Consider the following 22,880-nt stretch of genomic DNA (forward strand, 5'->3'; position numbering starts at 1 on the left):
TTTGAATGATAGCTAAAGACTGTTAGGATTCTAAAGCCAAATATTTGATAGATTGAAGAGACAGATTTAACCCATGAGAAACAGCAGTTAGGGCTTTTGGTTTCTCGTATTTGCACAAGCCCTGTAAAATTGTTTATGTAAATAAGTCCTTTTATGTGTGACAATTGAAATTTGTCCTTAACTCTGAATGACCTAAAAATAGCAATTCCAGTAAATACTAACCATTTTTTTCTATTTCTATTCAGAGCACTAAAACAATGAGGCTATTCAAATTAAAGCAATTCTCTACTCATATTTTTATATTCATTCTATCTCTTTCTCCATCCTTCTCAACTTTCACCAAGTTCACAAGTATATAGAGCTCTTATCCTCAGTGTCTAAGCCAATGCCTGATACTATTACGTACGATGTGCATTAACTATGATTCCACTAAAAGATCCATTGTAATAGTCATAGAATCTTAGAGTTTAAAGGACTCTTAGTGATCTCCTCATCCAGCTGATTGTTTTACAGATGAGAAAACTGAGGCCCCCTAAATGAGAAGTGACTTTCCAAGGTGCCACAACTAATGAGAAAAAGAACTGAGTTTCCCTGTGACCAAATCCATTTACATCACATTCTACCACCTGGGCCCGCCTATATATACACATTCCAAAGAGTTCTCCTGAAAAAAGAAAAAAGCAGATAAAAGTGAATTTTTAAATAACTGACCCCAAAAAGTCAGATAAAAGTAAAAAAACAAAAGTATAAAGCATGTCATCCCTCCCCCATTTGCACCGACATCTCTAACCACAGACACACACACGCACACCATACGCAAAGATAGTCATCATAATTGACCATGTTTTTCACCTTTTAGTCAATGTTAGAAGCAGGGGGTAACTTAAGTCCTGGTGGGAAGACCATCCATTGAGTTCTTTGAAAGTCAACATTCTTCAGCCCACGATAGTGAAATGAAAGTAAATATAAATGAATAACAATTCTAACAAAAAGAGTTTTTTGATTCAAATCCATTAGTTTGAACTTTTCGAGCTTATTATCCATTTCCTTAAATCCCATAGCTTATCAGAGTTAACATCAGAGGGAGGTAAAATATTTCTGTGATATTCTTTGTATAAAATCTACACTTTGAAATGGATTAGTAACCTGTGAACAATACATATTTTAGTTAAGATATAAATGATGTGAGCAAAGTGGTTTTCAGTGTTTACTTTTCTTATTTTAGTTTTGAACCTGTCTTAAACTCACAGACTTGTAGAAGAAATCTCTAATGCAGTATTTATTAGGAGTTCACTTTTGCCCTATTACAGCCTTAATTAGTGACATCCCAGTGCTGTTACAGCATAGCAATGTCTTAATATGTAATCTAATTGAAATAACACATTTGTAAAATAATTACTAGAAGGTAAACTTACGTTAATGTCCTGTGTGGTTTCTACAAAGTGTGTCATTGTAGACCTCTTGGCCACTAGATATTTTAAGATAAAAAAAAAAAATTAAGGAAGAATATACTGAGGGGAAAAACGTAAAAGGAGAAGCCTGTTTCTGAAGAATGGATGTTACTGCCATTACCATGTCCTGGGAATACCTATGAAGCTCTGGTGCTAAGCCTGCCAAAAGACTCCGAAGCCCTCCAGCACATGTTTAACTCTCAAACCCAACAATGACTGATTTGTTAAATCACTGAAAGAATCATCACTTTAAAATGTTTCACCTGGAAGCCTTTTAAACATTTCCAAAGCAAGGATAAACAACATCCCTTACGCAACGACCTGATTTTTGTTGATGAAATGTATTTCATGAAGGACCCATACGGCTACACTGGCTGCTGTGGTTGTGTACTTCCGCCCTCTGGTGGATTCTTTAAGAACAGCTTAAGTGTGTCTGGCAACCCTCAATACAGTGGGCTTTGGAAGCCAAAAAGTGGGTCCTAGCGCACCAATACAGTGACTAGAAGGGTTTCCATTTCTTACATGACATGAATATCAGAGTGAACAAGCATGTGGATCTAGTGTTCTGAAATGGTATTTCAACTGCTAAGAATTTTCACATTTCTCTTAAATGAGGAAAGAGAAAATAATTTTATTAAAAGGAAATTAAAATAATCTTTCTCCCGCTTAAACCCACACCAGGAATTTTATTGTTCATTTTAGCTTAAGTTTTTGCTCCTGATTTTCTTTCTTATAAACCCATTTTCAACTTTATTTCTAAAATGATAATGGTAATAATCACTCATTGTTCATCATTGTTGGTTTGAAACCTCTGCAAATCAACTGAAGATGTTCAAAATAATTATTATAACTTGGTACATAGAGGACCCATTACTTTTAAATGAACAGATTTTGATTTTTCTATAAATGTTTTACGTAAACATAAATATGAAACAAAAAACCATTTTATGTTTTCCTGAAGGTTGCCCTTGATCAAAAACCATTCATAGTTAAAGCTTTTGATATGATACTAAAATTCTCCCATTGACACAATGTGAATTTGGATTTTAGGAATTCTGCCTCCAGGTTGCAAAGATATTAATATAAAATTTTACGCAAAATATGAGAGTCTTCTCCCAAACTATGCTAAGATAATTATTGCCCTGCTTGATGCCCTAGCACATTTGCCATGGGTGGGAGTTTTCTTTTTTTTCTTTTTTTCATTGGGATTATTTTAACCAAGTAGTTAGACTTTTTCTTTTCTATGTTAGGAAAGTGGCAAAACCACACACACTTACAAAAATAGCAGCATAATAATTCTTGGCATTTCTCTGACAGGTTTATTCTAAGTTACTGTAAGTGTTCTTATAGACATTATCTCATTATTCTTCAAGATGTTGCAGTTCTGTTAGTGGCAGGCACGGTTATTTGCATTTTGCAGATGGAAAAACTGAGGCTGTGTCTACACCGCAAAGTGGAACTACCCAGATAATTCTGGCTCACAGATACGACAGCTGAAATATTTGTGCAACTGAAGCAGAAAACATTTGAGAAGTCTTTGTTCATAGAATTGGTGCCTTAGTGAAGTGCTTCAGCTGATCAGAACAAAGGCAACCCACAGAATCCTTCCTTGATTTATTTCATTATATTGGAAGTACAGAATAAGTAGAACAGGGGACAGTGCCCAGATACAGCCTAATTATGAGAAACGTGTAAATGTTACATCAGATTATCACATGACTTGGTGAAAGATTGATCAGTGTTTAGTGGCATCTGTATCTGCATAAGCACAACAAAATTTATTCCATTCAATTCATTAAAACATACCTTGAACCCGTGGTATGTTCTGGGTTCCAGAGCCAGTAATGAGAATACAAAAGAGTTCATAAAGAGGTGAAAACCAAATATTATACAGAGGATGAAGGAGTACCTGAGGGTCTGGGCAAAGCTATTCGAGAATGAAGGAGAGGAGACAATGAATTCTGCCTTCAGCATGTGCACCAGGTGGTGGTTACGAAGGATATGGAGAAACAAGACTTTCCGAAGTAGGAGAAATTTGCCTAGGAGTTTGAAGAGAAGCAAGATTTTATCAGTGGGGGAAAAGCATCCCAGTTGGGACATGGGAAGAGTGTACTTGAAGAATAGAAAACTGTCCATTGTAGCTATAACATGAAGTACATACAGGGTGTATGCAGAGAGTAGAGGATGGGAGTGTTGTACGAAGGCAGAGATGGGGCTTGCTAAGAAGATCAGGACCAGAATCTGGCATTAAGGGAGCCACACATGCATAAGTTATGCATTTCCAATATCACATCACTATTAGGCCACTTAGAGAGAGAGGCTCATGGAATTAATTTGGTTAAGGATTTCAGCCACATCCAGGACTGAAGCCAAAGTAACATGACTGATCCTAGCCCAGTGTGGCTGCAGGAGCTGTGGATTATTTGCAATCCCAATGATATTCACATGCATGGCACAGCAAAGCTCTCCAAGACACCCCCCTCCACACTGGAATGAAAGAAAAATAACAGCGGATTTTTACAGGCGTAATTTTTTTTTTTTTTTTTGAGGCAGAGTCTCGCTCTGTCACCCAGGCTGGAGTGCAGTGGCATGATCTTGGCTCACTGCAACCTCCGCCTCCCAGGTTCAAGAGGTTCTCCTGCCTCAGCCTTCTAAGTAGCTGGGGTTACAAGCGTCTGCCATTGCACCTGGCTAATTTTTTTTGTATTTTTCGTAGAGACAGGATTTTACCATCTTGGCCAGACTGGTCTTGATCTCCTTGACCTTGTGATCCACCCACCTCGGCCTCCCAAAGTGCTGGGATTACAGGCGTGAGCCACTGTGCCCGGCCATTTTTTTATTAGTACAAGTTGAGTGCCCCTTGATCCAAAATGCTTGGGACCAGAAATATTTCAGATTTTGGATTTTTTTTTCAGATTTTGGAATATTTGGATTACATTAACAGTTGAGCATCCCATATTTGAAAATCTGAAATCTAAAATGCTCCAAGAAGGATTTTCTTTGAGGGGCATGTCAGCACTCAAAAAGTTTTGGATTTTAGAGCATTTTGGATTTGGATTTTCAGACCTGGAATGCTCAACCTGTACTATGAATGAAAAAGTAGAGTTCAGTGAGATTAAAAATAGAAACTGACTTGATGGCATGGGGAGGTAGGTAAAATAACAATTGAGCATTTTCTAAAGAAGTGACATATACCCTGAGATCTGGAAGATGAAAAGAGTGGGGTGAAGATTATTCTAGGCCAAGGGGACAGCTTGTGGGAAGTTCAAAAATAGGGCAAATGTGTAATGTGTTCAGTTCAAAGAAAAGAAAAATTAATCTGTCTGGAGCATGGTGCCAGGGAAGAGAGGTGTAGGATGGCCTGGGGAGGTAGTCAGAGACTAGACCACACGGGACCTTTATCCTAAAAGCAATGAGAAACCACCGAGTGGTTTCCAGCAGAGGAGTGGCCAGGCCTGCATTTGTAAAGATCTACTCTGCCAGAAGCTGGAGAATGAATTAAGAAGGGACGAGAATGGAAGCAGGAAGACCACTTAGGATGTTGTCACATAGCCAGCCTAGAGATAATGGTGACCAGGACTTCAGATGTGGCAGTAGTGATGGATGAACAGATGAATGCAAGCTGCATGCTAGAAGCAGGATTGCTTTGGCTGATTGGTCAGCTGGACCCAGGAAGTTCACAAGGGGAAGGGGTGTGAGGCATAACTTTCAGTTCGATCTAGAGTTCTAGTTAGATGGTGATGCCCATCAGGCATCTCCTGAGGTGTAGAAAGTTTCTCCCATCCAAGTACTAACCAGGCCCAACCCTGCTTAGCTTCCGAGATCAGACAAGATCCGGCGCATTCAGGGTAGTATGGCCATAGACCGAGGTGTGGAAAGATTTTGTGAGAAAAATCAAAGTTTGGCCCTGTTACATTTGAGACACTTATGAGACATCCAAGCAGAGAGGTGAGGAGGGCAGTTAGAGGAAAGGACCCGGAACTCTGAGAAGAGATCTGCGTGGGATACACAAACATGGAATCTCCTGGAATCCAAACCCATGAAGTGAATGATACACCACAGGAAATGCAGCGTAGATGAAAAGGACCCAAGACTGAGTCCTGAGGAACTCCAGCATAGAGAGGGTGAGGGAAGGAGGATCGTCCAGCAAAGTAGACAAAGGGAGTTGCCAGAAAGAAAAACGTATGTGTGTGTGTGTGTGTGTGTGTGTGTGTGTGTGTGTGTGATCAAAAATCTAAGGGAAGAAAGTGGCTTCCGATGGAGGGAAGGGCGGAGTGCTGAATGCTGCTGAGAATCAGGAACAGTGAGATGAGGACAGAAGAGTTCCTGCTGCCTGCAGCAATATGGGATTTTTCTGTTGATTGGCATTCACAATTTAAGTGCAAAGGTCAAATGAAAGCCAAATTGAAGAGGAATGAAGACTCAGTAGGGATAGGGAAGTAAACATTTATGTGTAGGTAGATTTCCAGAAGTTTGATTGTGAAGATGAGAGAATAGGGCTGGAGAAAGGTTTAAGTTGGATGTATTGGCACACATTTGTTGAAGAATCTGGCAGTAGCCCAGTTAAATAGCACCCTCCTGACTAGGTCGTGTTAGCTTGATCGAAATGTAGTTCAGGCAAAAAGTCGCCCTCCAGTGTGAACAGCTCCACAGAGAGAATAAAGACCTACACATCTCAAATTCTCCAACTAATATCTCAGAAGTCAGTTCTGAAACTCTAAGAGGGCACTCCTACATTTATGAGAAACTACTTCTCAGGCACCTACATGGCACCCAGTCTTCAGTGATCTAAATCCATGTATTACCTTGTTTTTCATGGAACTGAACCAGTAGCAGATAATTCCTCAAAGTTTTCAGTACAGCTTTCTTTCAGTTCTCCACAACATGCCTGAATATAATATTCATGGTCAGAGTCATGATGCATGTATGTTATTATGACCACCACAAGTAAGACAGCTATTTCTAAGAAAGGGTTGAAATTGCCCCTCCCACCTCCTACCTCCCCACTCAGACGCCAACTTGAGATTTCCTAGGAGTTTTGCCAGAAATCCCCCTCAGGGATCACCTTGTAGTAGTCATGACCAAATTCCTTAGCCCTGGTCCTAACTCAGCCCCAACTCTGCACTATTTTGCTCTACAGTGTTTAAGCTTTATTGCCAGGCACTACTCCTTTATCATAATGAATCTTACAACAGAGAGAAGACCATGTACTCATACAGGTCACTCCCTGAAAGAACCTCAGTCTTCTTAGGTTATTGGGCTTTCAAGCAGCAATCTAAAATTCACCCATCCTGCCCTGCAAGCTTCTGATTTGGAGAATATCTTAAATCTTAAACACTGTTATTTTCATACCGTTGTTGACACAAAACATTTACAGTCAAACAAACAAGTAAACTTTTAATGCAGTAAGTTCAGTGTATTCTAGTGAATATAAAAGTTGACCTGGATTTAGGAAGAGAATTCTATTTCTAGCCTTCCCCTTGACCCACACCATGCATGGCCTTGGAGGAGTTACTATGCCTCAGATTTTTCATCTGTAAAATACCTACTTCCTACCTTGGAGGATTAACTTGATAATGTCTGTAAAATACTTTGAGGTCTTAGAGGAAGGACACCACGGCATTATCACATGTCATTCTTATTAGAATCATGTCGATGCATATGAATAGAAAGTGTGAACAGTGGTCTAAGGAGTGAGCTTGGAATAATATTGGCTTAAAATAAGTCAGATATATTTGTGTCTGTACTGACGATGTGAATGGCCCTAAAAGACTGTGTTAACTAACCCTACTTATTTCTGGTTGTGCTTCAATCTCACTTTGAATGTTAACTCTAAACCGCTAACCTGTTTCTTTCCCTTTATTCACTTTTTCCACCCACCATTGCATGACATCAGGGTCAGTTTTGTGCATGACACCCGCTACCAGTATTGGTAGGTTTCAACCTTTTTTATTTGTCTTTTATATGATGTACAATACCTTCACTTGCTTGAAATTTATTTCAGAGATGGTAGAAATGCTATAGGAAATAGTAGATTTGAAGGCTTATTTGGCTTTAGAGTTAACATATAGGTTTTTTAAAATGTACTTGTATATTTAAGAAAATGACGGTTTTAATGTGACCTCTTGTGCTAGAACAATCACTACAAAAACATAAAAGCCACAAGTACGAGTCTGCTTTTTAATGATTTGTGTTTTGTTTCTCTTTATAGTTTATATGGTATAGCGTAAGGAACAGAGCTTACTCTATCAGCGAGGCAGGCTAATTTCATCAATGTTTGAAAGTTTCATAGTGGTGTGCCTTTATCTCCTCTTTGCTGTGTGTTAGAGCGATCAGAGTTTCCCAGAAGTATTCATTTTTTACAAATTATAAATGGATGTATTTTGAAACCGCATGTCTGAGCTTCCTAACTTAATTATCTTTTCTAATTTTAAGTGCTGATTTATTTGGGATGATTTTTCTGCACCTCAGCATTCCCTTAGCCGTTCAATTTTAGTAGCAGATAGTTGTCCTCACACACATGAATGCCGTGGTACAAACGTCTGTCTTTAGGACATATGGATTAGATCTATTTAGAGTCAAGAAAAAGAAACATTGCAAATTTTTCCTGGCTATTTCAGAGTAACTGTATTAGAATTTGCATCAAGGCTATGATGTTTGCTCCATCATTTATTGATTCAAATAAACCACAACCCACAGCAGTTGCATTTCATATAAGCAGTCCTAAATTGAAAAAAAAATTCAATTTAACCATAATTCCAAAGAACATCCTATCCCAAATTAGGTCTCCATATGGAGACTTGGATGTCTCAGAGTTTATGATTAAAAGTGATGATCACATATTCTTACTTCACTGGACATCACCTTTCACAATTTTAGAAACAACCATTATTGCATACACTGTATACACTGAATTGGGAATGGATCTATTATTAGAAATAAAATGTTTATAAATACATCAACCAAAGTAATCTGCTTTGGCCTTTCTGGGAATCACTGATTATGTTTTAAAACTTCCTTTAATTGTACTTGTAATAAGCTATTTTCCCTTTTTTATTTCTCTCCCATGCTTCCTTGCTTTGCATTGTGATTGCATGCCATCTGCTGGTTTAACCCATGATGGCTTGCTGCTCTGATATCCACCATGCCAAAATACCACTTCTATTACCATAATGCTACACCCTCCTGTTCATTGCTCCCATGGTTCCCCTCCTGAAAGTACCCATGATGCACAGCGCTACGTCCGCCACTGTCTCTGCAGCAACAACTCCTGCAACAAGTGTCCCCTTCGCAGCAACAGCCACAGCCAATCAGGTTTGCTCCTTTTAAAGCTTTCTTTCACAAATCCCAAACTCTAAATGAGTGCTGATATTTAAAAAAAAAATTCTCGGTGAGAATTTTTTTTTCATGTTTATCCATCAAATTTTATTTTTTTAATTAGTTTATAGCAAGCATTTACAGACAGGTTGCACTTATTTAGAGTTAACATTTACTGCAAATAATGATGTAGCTATGTTTTGTGTTGCACTGTTTGTTTTCGTACCTAATATTGTGTAATTAACCTGACAGGCTTAAATTCCTTTTAGTACAGCATTACCTATCCAGTGGTTTGTGAATGGCCACATAAAAATTGTAGACGCACACCCATGGGTGCTTCAAAACTGGCTGTATTTTAATTCGGTTCATTCAGACCCTATCATCTGTGTGGAGGAAAAAAATCTCCTCTTAGAAAGAGTCATATTTGAGGCCTAAGTGTCATGTTTGAGGTCTGAATAATTCTTATGATCATTTGACCTCAGTCTTAGGTTCTGCCAAACTCACTTGGTTCCTACCTTACAATCTGCTCCAATACTGGCCTAAGAGCCAAACCATCCGGAATGAAGAGTCATGGGTGCCGCTGAACTCACAAAGGCTGGATATAACTGATGAGGAGCATTTAACTCTGTTGGTTTAATGCATGTGCCAGTGAGACCATGGATGTACTATTTCGTAGTGACAGCCAGCTGCTATTTCCTACTCTGTGGTCACAAGCTGACTGTATCCGTGACCCTAGCCTCCCAACTTGCAAACATGTGCTCCTAGCCACAAGGAGACAGCGTGAGGGTGAGTGAGCAGAAACTCTCACCTCGCCTGGAAGAATACTTCATTGCGCATGCCCTCCCTTCACAGAAGAACAATTTTGGTTTGGTTTTTAGTTTCATGGGTTTTTAAAAATAAAATCAGCTCTGCTAATAAAAGATGACAAGGGATAAAAGAAATTAGGGGAAATCGTGTTGGGGGATCACGGCAGTCCCAACCCGCATTCTGCAGGCTGGGAGGGCTGAGTCATGCTGCTTTCCACATTCAAGTGAATCCACGATTCCAGCTCTGCAGGTTTCATCCCTACAAAGAGAGGCGTGAGTGGACAGGAATGCAGGAATAAAAGTTAAACCCCGTGACAGTGCTGACTGTGGCCTCAGCATTGTGACAGAACAGGAGAGAGCAGAGAGTGGGGGAGGGAGGGGAGGCCGAACAGCAGTGCAGAGGCAGGTGTCAATCAACTGTGGACGATTCTTCAGCAATTCACTCCCACCTCTAAAATGCCAACCTGTCCTCTAAGGAAAGCCAACCCAGCTTCGAAACAAACAGAACAAAGAACAGGCAAGGATTAGTTCCTTAGCTGGGAAGATGATGATGATGATTATTATTTAATGTGGGATGGGAGAAGGGAGTGAGACTGTTGGCATCTTTCCATTATTAGGTCCAAAGCTCTTCTCAATCACTCATTCTTAATAGGGAAGCTGGATACCTGTTTCTTTCAAGTCTGAAGTCCTGCCTCCTTGAACTATGTTTATGTGATTTTTGACCCAATTTTTATTACAAAGTCCTTTTATAAGAAAACAAGTTTGGACTGAGTGCAGTGCCTCATGCTTGTAATCCCAGCATTTTGGGAAGCCGAGGGAGGAGCATCACTTGAGCCCAGGAGTTGGAGACCAGCCTGAGCAACATGGTAAAATCTGGTCTCTACAAAAATATGAAAAAAATTAGCCAGGCACGGGGTGCCATACACCTGTAGTCCCAGCTACTTGGGAGGCTGAGGTGGGAGGATCACCTGAGCCTGGGGAGGTCGAGGCTGCAGTGAGCCATGATCATGCCACTGCACTCTAGCCTGGGTGACAGAGTGACACCCTGTCTTAAAATAAAATAAAATAAAATAAAATAAAATACAAGTTTGAAGTATAATATAGCAGTATTTGTTACAGTGAAATTCTATATGATAAGTTTAGCCTTTTGGGCACTTAGAGATCTTTTTTAAGAAAGGAAAAGAAGCCAAGATAAAGAAATAGTTTGGAGTTGTAGGATAAATTATTTTAGCATAATAAATATTTGACCATGTGTCATATATATTGTTCAAGCCTAGTGATTCTTTGGCTCCATTTAGTAGAAAAAAAACTTTGAGAGAGAGATTCCATAGGTATATTCAAGTTTGTGTGTGTGTGTGTGTGTGTGTGTGTGTGCATGTATGTGTGTGTGTAGGGAGGCAGAGGTTGGAAGCATGGAATATTCAGAAGCTAAAATATATCACTTTCAGGCAGGGTGTGAGTGGAAAAGGAAATAAGTTGAGGTTTCAACTTCTTTCATTGCAAGCATAGCTGAACTTTGATTTCAATTTAATCCAAAGAAATGTAATTAAAGGAGTACCTGACAGTAGCTTCAAGAATCCTATATTCAGTGTTTTGCAGTTTATCAGATGTAATAGTTGCTGCTGGATTGCACTTAAATGATGAAGAGAAATCCTTTAGCAGCTCTTAATGCAGGTCTGCTTGCAGATGAAAACCATGGAAAAATAAATAATAGTGAACACAAATTTCCAGATATGATATTCTTTATGTATTTTCAATAAGTTTCAAAGAGCAAAGCATCAACAAAAGACCTTGGCAATTATTTTAGCATCCAGTCATAGGAAACCCAGGGCTTGTTAATGACTGAAATAACAAGTTATCATCTTGTTAAGATTTCACTCTTTAAACTCAAATAGAATCATACCCACATGGATTATGTAAGTCATTTAAACATAATGAATCTCAGTTTCCTCATTTGTCAAAGGAGGAGTAGAACTAGATGCCCCTGGAGTCCCTCTCAGCTCTGAGATTCAGTGAACCAAAGGTTCAGTGACTATTATTTTAGGCCCAAAGCATGAGATTACAAAGATAAACACAAACAGAATGAAAGTGAAACTAATGATTCCAGAGTTCGATGACCGATAAGCACCCTGCCTTCTTTTCTGTCTTTAACACAAAATATAGTGGGATTTTGACAGATTTTTTGTTAATTTGATCAATTCAGACTGTCAGTTCAAATATTTAAAATCTCATAGGCATTTGTAATTAGACACAAGTCATTGATTGAAGAAAGAGGATAGATTAAAACATCCCATGACAGCTTCTTAGGTCTAGTGCTATTTACACGTTACCCCACGGGGAGCCAAGCTGAACAAGCCACTCTATCCTCAGGCTGAATCAAGGTGCCACCAATAAAAGTTTTCACTAAATTTAGACTGGTGGTTTGAGATTAAATAAAGACAGAATCCAAATATGTTTGGGAAATATAAAATGTTTTTTGATTATTTAGCTTTGGGAGCAGATAAGGAAACAAAAATACAATAAACAGATTTACTAAGCACTATTTTCTGTTTCAATTAAGGTATTTGGGCCTTAATAGACAAATTATACCTAATAGTAATAACGTTATTATTATAAACCTCTTATTATGTGCCAGGTATGATTCTAAATGGTCTCTCTCATGTAATATATTACATATCATCATATATTCTATTATATACTACGTAAGACAGGATAGTTACGTATAGATGTAGACACTCAATTCTTAACAATAGTTTTATGAGATGGGTACAATGATCATCATCCCATTTGATAGATGGTAAAACTGAAACAAAAGTTAGCTACCTCAGCCAAAGTCAGACAGCTTCTAAATGGTCTTGCTGGAGTTGAAACTTGGCTCCAGAAGACTTGCTTTAACCATGATGGTATACTGCCTTAGCAGCTCAAGCTAAGATGAATCTTACACTGGAGAGATGAGCTGGATTTGAACAGAGCTTTGAGCTAGTTATGTAAAGTAGCCAGGTCATCTTTAGAAACCATATAATGGGCCAGGCGCAGTGGCTCATGTCTGTAATCCCAGCACTTTGGAAGGCCGAGGTGGACAGATCACCTGAGGTTGGGAGTTCGAGACCAACCTGACCAATGTGGAGAAACCCTGTCTCTACTAAAAATACAAAATTAGCCAGGCATGGTGGCGCATGCCTGTAATCCCAGCTACTCGAGAGGGTGAGGCAGGAGAATTGCTTGAACCCAGGAGGCAGAGGTTGCAGTGAGCTGAGATCGCGCAATTGTACTCCAGCCTGGCCAACAAGAGGGAAACTCCGTCAAAAAAAGAAAGAAAGAAAGAAAGAAACCATATAATGGACCTTATTATTTCAGTGTGATAAAATTACCAGTGAAAATTATCAATAATTTTTATAGAAGTAAGATAACCTAAGAAAAAGTTAGTCCTTTGTCTTAGGGAAACAGGTTCATGGGTTTCTTTTGTCATAGACTTTGTTCCTAACCTCTACTAATCATCTCACAAATAGCTTGTTAACAAAAAAAATTGGTTGGGGGGGAAATGATAGGTAGCATGTAAATTAGTCAATCTGAGTCCATTGACCAAGGACCAGAATATGTAAATCTGTCAAAGATGCCTATATTGAAACAAATTTAATCTTAGAGTGTACATTAGAAGAGGTAAAGCTTAGTAATGGATTACCTGCTTTTTCATATGAAAATAAATTTTAATAAAATGAGAGTGCAGAGTAAAATTCCTGAACTTGAATTATTACAATATTCTAAGTTGTAATTTGTTTAGTATTTTTTATTTCAAAGTTACATTCTATTTCAAAGGGAGAGAAAATAATTTTCAAATAAATATACTTTAAGTTTCTTCATTTATAAACAGATCATTTAATTTACTTAATCACATTCTTAAAGGCACAATTAAAATACAATTTATACTCTGAATCTTTCCCTGAACATCTCTCTCCTCCTCCCCCAGCAAGAAGTACTTTCCCTGTCCTCTGAATTCTACAAGGACTTTGCACATTTCTTAAGGCACCATCATTAAATAGAAAGAAAGACAAATGCAAGTCTACAAAGAAAGCTGGGGAAGTATCAAGTTCAGCTGGAGAATAACTCCCATTCAGATTGATCAGAGCATCCGTTTTGGGAGCGGCTGCAGCGTAGGTTTGATTCTGATTGATTGTGTGGTACCTTGATGCCAAGTTAAAGGGTTCGGCCCTGACTTGGCCACTGAAGGATTTTCAAGCAGAATAGTAATGGAAACAGTACTCTAGGAAGAGTGAGCAGATGGATTCGAGGCGGGAGAGTCTGTAGAGGCCATTAAGAGGTTTTAACAAGAGCCTAAACTGGGACAATGGCAGCTGGCAAGTGGCCTACTTTGTCTTGCCTTTGCCCATTACAAAGGGAGTGTTACTTTTAGCAAAAGAGAAACATAAAAATGATTTTGTACTATGGCAAAACCTGTCTAAATAAATGTCACATGGTAGAAAGAGAGATTGAGGCTGATGTGAAACTCAGTCCCTGCCAGCACAGCAGTTGGGTGGCCTCGCTGTTTGGACACCTGCAATGTGCTCACCTTTCACATGGGCCTTCCCATTTCCTACCTAAATGAGACTCAGAGCCACAGAAGCTCACCCTACCTCCAACCACAGGCTTCTGCTTGAAGGAAAGAGTCCCCTCAGGTGTAGAGTCAATGCATATTGTCCATGTCTCCAAATCAGAGCTCTATGGACAGTGAACAGATTATCCATCTAATTCATTCTGGCCCGTGAGTCCCTGCTAGGGAAAGAGATTCTTACATATTAATATTGGGAATCTTTTTATGGAGCATCACAAGAAGTGCCTTAGAAGCTAACGAAATCAGATTATATTCTGGGCAATATGTTAACCAACACTTAATCACATCTCCAAAAATGATCATTCATGTTTAATATTATGACCTCAAAGTCTTACCACATCTTCTGAACTCTCCTCCAAATATTAAGTACATTCAACAGAGAGTTGGCCTTAGGAAGAATTTATTGGAAATTAGTTGATAATATGTCATAAAGGTCTTACCACATCTTCTGAACTCTCCTCCAAAGATTAAGTACATTAAACTTAAGGTACTTAATTGGCCTTAGGAAGGCCTTAGGAAGTTGGCCTTAGGAAGAATTTATTGGAAATTATTTGATAATATGTCATATACATATAGCCCTCTATTTATATTTGATAAATTAGAAAATCTCATTTTCTAGACTTACCTGACATAGTTTTATTATATATGATCATCAATTTCAATGATATCTTATCAGAAAGATAACATGTAACCAGACATATATTATGTTTTATCTGGCCAGCTATAAAGTATTGAAGAGGGAAGAGAAAAGCTTGTTTCTCACCTATAAACATGAACATAACTTTAAAGTTATTTGTATATGGGTTCTTGGATATATAAATTAACCTATACTAACCAAGAAGTCTAGAAAGGTAAGATCATGTTTTATTTCATCTCTCATCTCAGAGTTTTATAAAACATCTATTATTCAATGCCATCTGTCTGGACTATATTCAGACAAATGTAGGAGGCATTAAACATTCCCCACTATTCACCACTTGACCCATTTTGGGGCCTGCATTTTGTTTCACAAGAAAAATCTTGGTTCAGAGCAAGGCCCCAGTGTGGGAGGAGTAGGATCCTGTCCTCTCTCTCTCCTGAAATACATGGTAAAGTGGCCAGCCTCTACGGATGGCTGATCAAACTGTGAAATACTCCTTTCTCGCAGTTTGCTTGTGCCTGGGAACAGATTACAGAAAGCAGCTGGGCCCCACGTATGTTGTTCTCCAAAAAAGCAGAGACAGCAACTGTCAGAATCCAGCCCTTGTAAACAGTAATCGGGGCCGAGACATCTCTCTCTGCCTTATGCTGCCTAAGTCGTTTAGCCACCTCTAACTTTTTGCTTATATTCTAACTGTAGAGGGGGGATTCAGGTTGGAGAATGGTTGTGGTTACTTCAGATGAGGCAGAATTGCCATATCAAACATTTTGTAGAGAGGGCAGGAGAGAGAGAGAGAGAGTAGAGAGAGAGAGTGGAAGGATTGAGATTGAAACCTGCACAATTTCTTTGTGTAAAAAAAAAAAAACTATAAAAATTGCAGCATTTGCATTCAGTTAACACTATTCGTTAAAGCTCCTTGGCAGTTTGAGGCTGAATTCCACTGTGTGCATGGCACAGTCCAGACTTACTTAGTATGCTAAAAATATATATATATATATTAAGGGTAGGAGGAGGTTGGGGGATACTCTGTCTATCTTAGGTGGTCTTGGATCTATGAGAACAATATAGATGCACATTAATTTTTCTCTTTAAGAAATTAGAAAATAAGTAGACAATAGACTTTTTATTTTCCTGCCTCAGCAGCAGCTGCTTTGCAGGCCTACCCTGAAGTTTAATTAATAAATGCATCTGCAGATTCTCTAAGAAAAGGCTCAGTTATGTAAGTGTTGTAATCTAGTACATTTTCATTTTTCATGAATAATTTACACCTCTTGGTGAGAAACTTGGGTAGAATTCTTTTGTATATAGCACATAAAGACATCATATCAGCTCCAATTCTGTGCAGCTGAAGAGAAAATGTCAAGAGTCCTTATGCGGCACATTCCTGCCTGTGGACGGTCCTTTGCATAACACCTCAAATCCCATCCTCCTTTGCATTTTTTTTTTTTTTTTTTTTTTTTTTGAGATGGAGCCTCGCCCTGTCACCTACGCTGGAGTGCAATGGTGCAATCTTTTTATTTTATTTTTATTTTTTTGAAACGGAGTCTCGCTCTGTCGCCCAGGCTGGAGTGCAGTGGCGCGATCTCGGCTCACTGCCAGCTCCGCCTCCCGGGTTCACGCCATTCTCCTGCCTCAGCCTCCCGAGTAGCTGGGAATACAGGCACCCGCCACCATGCCCAGCTAATTTTTTGTATTTTTAGTAGAGACGGGGTTTCACCGTGTTAGCCAGGATGGTCTCGATCTCCTGACCTCGTGATCCGTCCGCCTCAGCCTCCCAAAGTGCTGGGATTACAGACGTGAGCCACCGCGCCCGGCCGCAGTGGTGCAATCTTGGCTCACTGCAACCTGCGCCTCCCAGGTTCAAATGATTCTCCTGCCTCAGCCTCCTGAGTAGCTGGGATTATAGTCGCCCGCCACCACGCCCAGCTCATTTTTGTATTTTTAGTAGAGACGGGGTTTACCATGTTGGCCAGGCTGGTCTCAAACTCCTGACCTCATGATCCACCCACCTCAGCCTCCCAAAGTGCTGGGATTATAGACATGAGCCCCTGTGCCCGACCTCCTTTGCAGTTTGATGGGACTGGAGGGGGTCTTTTATAGGTTGAAAAGTCATATTCCCAGTCGTATTTTGGCTTTTGTTGATGGTAGTAAAATCATGTTCCATTTCTCCAATTTTAGGTTTTCTCATTGGAGCAAAATGAATATATAGTTCATCCTATATGGGTGTTTATTTCCAGCTCTAGATTTGTAAGGAAAGAGAGACTAGCTACAGTGAAGGAATTCAGGTCCATTTTCAAGGGATGAACAACGGGCAGGGTTTTCTTCTCTATAAGAGTTGCTGTGAGCGGAATGGAATTCCTACTCATGGGCACTTATCTACCCAAGCTCTGCCCCCGATGCCTACCTTCTCACACATCTGCCTGCGCATTTGGGGAAGTTGACAGCTTTTCTGTGCAGGTGGATGTGGAGGATGGACAAACCCAAGACTGAGGCTCCACTTACCAAACACATAAGATGCTGCCACACGTCAAAGACACACTGGCATTTGCTCTGGCCTCTCAGCCCCTTCTGGCATTCCTCTGGGGTGACATTGCTGGAGGCAGTGACTCCCAAGGTCAGACTGGACTGGGTCTGCTGACCACTCTAGAGGCCACCAGGTTGGGGAAATGCTAACGATACTTAAGAGCTCACTGCCTAGTCAAAGAGATCTGAAACAAGCAGAGAATGTCATAAAACACCAAGTCCAGCTGGCAAACGTTGCTGCCTGGAAAGTAAGCGCCATGGCATGGCCTCATCCCTGAAGGGTCATAGGTCTGAGGGGTGTGTAGGAATGAGACAGAGAAGGGACAGGTGAGGTTATTCCTGACACCATGACCAGCTGGAAATTGAAGAGGTGGAGATGAGGTAGGGCAAAGAGAAAAGGGAACCCATGCTTACCCATGCACCAGCCATCTGCTTTCCACACGCCATTATGTTAAACCCACCGGGACTCTGTTTCCCTGTTTTACATGTGCAGACGTCACATGTTTGGTCACAGCTCCAGTAGGTAGCAGAGCCTGCCTTTGGCCTCACATCTGTCTGACTTTGAAGTCAATGCTTTTCCCCTTGTTTAACATTCTTCCTCGATAGCATGTGTGGTTTAGAAAGGAACTTCAGAATCCATCTCAGACTTTATCTCATGATAGAAGCAGATAGAACAGCTGTGATTGTGTCAGATCTAAAGAAGAGGGGACACTGTGGCTTATGTGAGCCAGCGAGTGGGGTGAGTGGGAGACACCAGGGAGCGTGAAGAGGAGGATATGGTGGGGCAGTCCTAGAAATTGCAGCTGAGTGGATCAGAAGGTCAGGTTATGGAGGGCCTTAAAGTGCAGGATGAGAACAGGACAGGACAGGTTCCATGAGAGGCTTGGAAACTCAAACCAACTGAAAGTGAATGGGTAGAGGTGTGCAGGGACAGCCAGCCCAAGTCAAGCTAACTGGTGAGAAAGCTGCTTCATCGACAAAGTGATGAAACTGGGATAGAGAGAAAAGAGAACATTTGAGGGGGAAAGGGTGAATCATTCTGAAGCAGGGAAATTCAGAGAGGCTCCATGATCCCTGGCTTGCCTTTGCTCACCCAGAGGCTGTTCTCTGACTTCTGTGGTGTCTGTGGATTTCACTGCCTTTCTCCTCTCTGTCACATAACGCTCCTATGAGACCTCTCTCCCATAGACCATAAAAAGGATGGTTCTCATCTATACCCCTTCATTTTGATTTGTACTATAAAGGACAAATTTGTTGACTGGCATTTTCTAACACCAGTTTATGACAAACTATAGCTAATCTAGCAGTTAGAATTCATCATGCTTTAGCATCAAGAACAAAATGTTAGAGCTTTTGGTCTCTTTGTTTTACTTTCGATAATCAAATTATATTATTCCTATCATTGCTCCCCTTGCTCTGGAGTATTCAAAGATCTCAGAGCACATGTCAATGAACTTCCTATAATCTTTACTGCTTGCTGCAATGCATTTCTGGAAGCAGCATCTTTAAGGCGATCATTGTAGAATGTTGCCCATTTTCCCCGATCACAGGCACATCAGGCATTGTAGGTCTGACTTGAGACCAGCATCAATTACATCATAGATATGAAAGGCAGTAAGTCATAAGAGCAGATTTTCCACCATCATACCATACCTCTACAAAACATAGAAAAGAAAAATTATGATGCAAATTACATTATAAATTGGAATAGGAGCCCAGATGGGCAAAGTGGCTTACCCAATTCACACACATAGCAAGAGAGCCAGGCCCAGGACCTGATCACCGATGTCCTGCCTAGAACAATGTTATTTCCCTTCCCAACACTGCCTTCCTGAGAAAGTGCTTTAACGGATCGTGTAAGGGGCCTTGAACTGCTCCAGGGCATACAGACAGTGACAACATAACTCAGCTACCCTCACAAAGAACTCACCACGTGCCAGACACTGGGTTAAGCCTTTTGTATGAATTATGTCATTGAAACCCAACACGTCCTGTAAGGGACCATTATGATCCCCTCTCTAGCGATGAGGAAACTCCAGTTTAGAGAAGCTGAAGAAATTGCTCAAGATCATACTATAACATTAAGTGGCAAAGCCAGACTTAGAACTTTCCAGAAGCTCCTAATATTTCATATTTCCAATGAGGAAAAGGACCTAGAGTGGTTAACTGACCTTAGTCAAGGTTACGTAAGGGATTAGGATAAAACTCAGTCTCCTAATATGCTTAGTCCTCTTTCCCCTCCATCAAGCCGCAATTCAGCTTGAATACGCAGGTTCTACATTTATTTGAACTTTGTTCAATAAAATAAATTTGCTTTCTCCCTACAATTTAGAACAGTTTTTGAGGAATCAAAAAGATACTTGAAGAAGTTAAACCTAATTCCCTCCTTTTCTCCAAGTATTTTTTCCTAGTAATAATTTCATAACAGTTCCATTAATCGTTCTTTCAATATTTGTCATTGTTATACTGAAATATGCAAAAGGTCCAGAGAACCACTTTAGTTTAGAGGATTTAGGACAGAAGGAATTGCTTAAATCGATTCCTATTGTTCATATTTCTTTTCTTTGCTTTTCTCTGAACCTCGTAACATGAAGAATGGCTTTGCACAAGGAAAAAAGTTAAAATAGGGAAAGCGAAGAAGTGTGTAAAGAATGAGAAGAAAAATTCCATTGTATTCCTTTGCCTTGGACAAAGGTATTTAAGAGTTGTTGGGTTGGAGTTTTTGATCAGTTGGTTGATTGGTTTAACGTGAACTAGAAAGTCCCCTCCATCTTTCCGCTGCTTATGTGGAACTTATGTGGGGAGAGGTGAAGGCTTGGAGCTTGAAAGACAGATGTTTATTAGACAAGACTGGATGCACAGAGGTGTCCATAGAGAGTCATTTACTCTAAGCACACTGATCTAAGAATTATTAATAAACACTATGCCTTTTCAACATATTCACATTTTGTGGCTTAGACCAGGAAATGAAAATAATTGAAATATTACTATATAATATTACTTAATTGAAACATTACTTGAAAATAATTGAAATGTTACTATATAATAACACTGGCATTTATCATATGCTTACTATCACCAAGCACTTGTTAAATACATTATCTGATCCTCACACCAACCCTATAAGTTAGAAACAATTTTTAATTCCCACTCTAGAGATGAGTAATACTAAGAATAAAATATGTTTACTAACTTATGTATGGTAACATATCTGTTAAGCCTAGAAGCCGGGTTTGAACCAAGTTTAACTTTAAAGAGTGGGAAATCCTGCCCTTCATGGGATGTCAACTTCCTACTGCAGTGGACACTGATTATCATGATCTGGTGGCTGTTGATGCTTTCGTAATAAAATATTTTAGTTTGAAAAATGATTAACATGAATTGACAGTCAATACTTTCAGGAAAAATCAGAGAAATTCGGTTTATACTTTATCATCAGTGACAGTTCAGGAGATACATATACAGAAAAGGAATTAAGTGCTCATTTTTAAGAATCTTAATCTCTTCAAAACCAAGTTTATTTCCAACATACAGGGTGCCATACAGATCGTATAATATTTAAGTTAACCATAGTATTATTTGAATGTCTATTTAAATAGAAACTGAAAAAAAAAATTATTTAGGATTATGAATCCTAAAATAATAGCCTAAGGAAAGAGAACCAACATTTATCAAAAACCACTATTACATATCAGATGTGTATATACATTATTTCTCTTACTACTCAACATAACCCTGTGAAGTTTCTTATCCATTTTATATAAGTGAGCACATCTTAGAGAATAATTTGCTTAAGGTTCAAGCAGGTAGAAAGCAACTGGATCTGTGTAGACCTCAGGCTTGCGTGCCTGCAAATCCTGTTCTTTTGTGAACCCAACTTGTTTGAATTAGATTGGAATCTATGGTCAGTGTAGGCTTGGGATGAACCTCTTCATATGACTCCCCTTAAAAACTCCGAACTACTGAGTTTATTGCTTTGAAAAGTTTTGACTAGTTGAGAAGAAAGTTTAGTAGAAGCGAAAAGTTTTTAAAGTCCAAGCTCAATATCAGAAATGGTGTGAAAATATTGTTGCTTGGTGAGAATAGCAAGAGAATCCAAATTTCAGTCCAGTGAACCAGAGCTAGAAAGCACTGAGAAAAGGCACCATTCACTCTTCCCAGGGTGGGAAAACTGGCACACAACTTCTGCCTGAAAAGAGTCTATCAAAAAGAGTCCTCTCAATCGAGACTCACTTTTTAATTTTTAACAATAATAATTTAAAAATAAAGATACTATTTTTCTTCACCATCCCCACAGAACCTCACTTTCAAATTGATCTCAGGTAAACGTAACAACACTAGTTGAGGATGAATATTTTAGGCAGCCTGCAGGAGCGACTGTAAAGGGAACAACTAGAAGTTTAATTCAGTTGTAAGTGAAACCACAGAGCTAAATGAGGAAGCAAACGGGGATCTTAATGATGATTCAGATATACAAGCAGAAAGAGCCAGGGGTCTCACTGCGAAGCCCCAAATGGGAAGGAGAACAGAAAGGGTGGGAGGGTGGGAAAGAAGGAATGGAAGGAGAAAGGGATTCAGGATTGGCAGGAAAGGGGGATGTGGAGTTATTCTCTTACGGGGGCAGGTTTCATTTGGAATGAGGAGACATTCTGGAGATGGAGGGTGGTGATGGTGGCACAACCAGGTGAATGGAGTTAATGCCACTGAACTGTACGCTTCAAAATGGTGAAAATTGTGAGTTTTATGCTATGTCTATTTTGCCACAATTTTAAAAAATAGACAAAAGATCTGAGTGGTCATTTCTCCAAAGAAAGGATTAAGGAGTGACAAGGACAATGTCTGATTGGACCTAGGTTTTCATTTAATAAAATCTTATAGTATAAAATGGTTCTTCTTGCAATAAAAATTCTTTATGGCTGCCACGTTTCCCTTTAAGAATTCTGTTTTCATAAGGCAAGGAACTGAGTGCAAAGACGTATTCTTTCTAAATGAAACCATGTCTGTGGCAACATATCTTTATATCTTCTCTCAACAAATGTACGCTAAGAACCCACCTTGAGCTGGGCGCAGTGGCTCATGCCTATAATTCCAATACTTTGGGAGGCCGAGGTGGGCGGATCACATGAGATCAGGAATTTGAGACCAGCCTGGCCAACATGGTGACACCCCATCTCTACTAAAAATACAAAAATTAGCCAGGTGTGGTGGTGGGCACCTGTAATCCCAGCTACTCGGGAGGCTGAGACAGGACAATCGCTTGGACCTGGGAGGCAGAGGTTGCAGTGAGCCAAGATTGTGCCTTTGCACTCCAGCCTGGGCAACAGAGCAAGACTCTGGCAAAAACAAACAAACAAACAAAAAACCACACCCACCTTGAGCCATGTACAGTTCAGAATTGTGGGAATACAGCAATGAAAACAGTAATTCCTGCTCTCATGGGTCTTACATGGTGAGGGGGACAGGCGATACACAAATGTACAAATAATTACAGTCAGAGTCCTTATCATATGAGAAGGGTCATCTCAGAAAGTAAA

The 22,880-nt window shown here is 39.7% G+C and overlaps 1 protein-coding gene across 16 annotated transcripts in view; it reads left to right on the forward strand.

The window, feature by feature from the left end:
* The window catches only part of MBNL2 (muscleblind like splicing regulator 2), a 254,347-nt gene that overhangs the window by 217,924 nt on the left and 13,543 nt on the right, over nt 1-22,880 (forward strand). For 4 of the 16 annotated variants that reach the window (XM_057299607.2, XM_057299609.2, XM_003832034.4 and 1 more), the window contains 2 exons: nt 7,348-7,383; nt 8,671-8,765. The exons of 5 other annotated variants lie outside the window; for them this stretch is intronic. In XM_057299607.2, the coding sequence (XP_057155590.1) occupies nt 7,348-7,383; nt 8,671-8,765 (131 nt within the window). The remainder of the gene's footprint in view (nt 1-7,347; nt 7,384-8,670; nt 8,766-22,880) is intronic. 7 more of the 16 variants (XM_034936869.3, XM_057299608.2, XM_003832035.5 and 4 more) reach the window with 2 other exon arrangements.

Source organism: Pan paniscus, chromosome 14 (genome assembly GCF_029289425.2).
Source record: "Pan paniscus chromosome 14, NHGRI_mPanPan1-v2.0_pri, whole genome shotgun sequence".
Classification (NCBI taxonomy): Eukaryota; Metazoa; Chordata; class Mammalia; order Primates; family Hominidae; genus Pan; species Pan paniscus.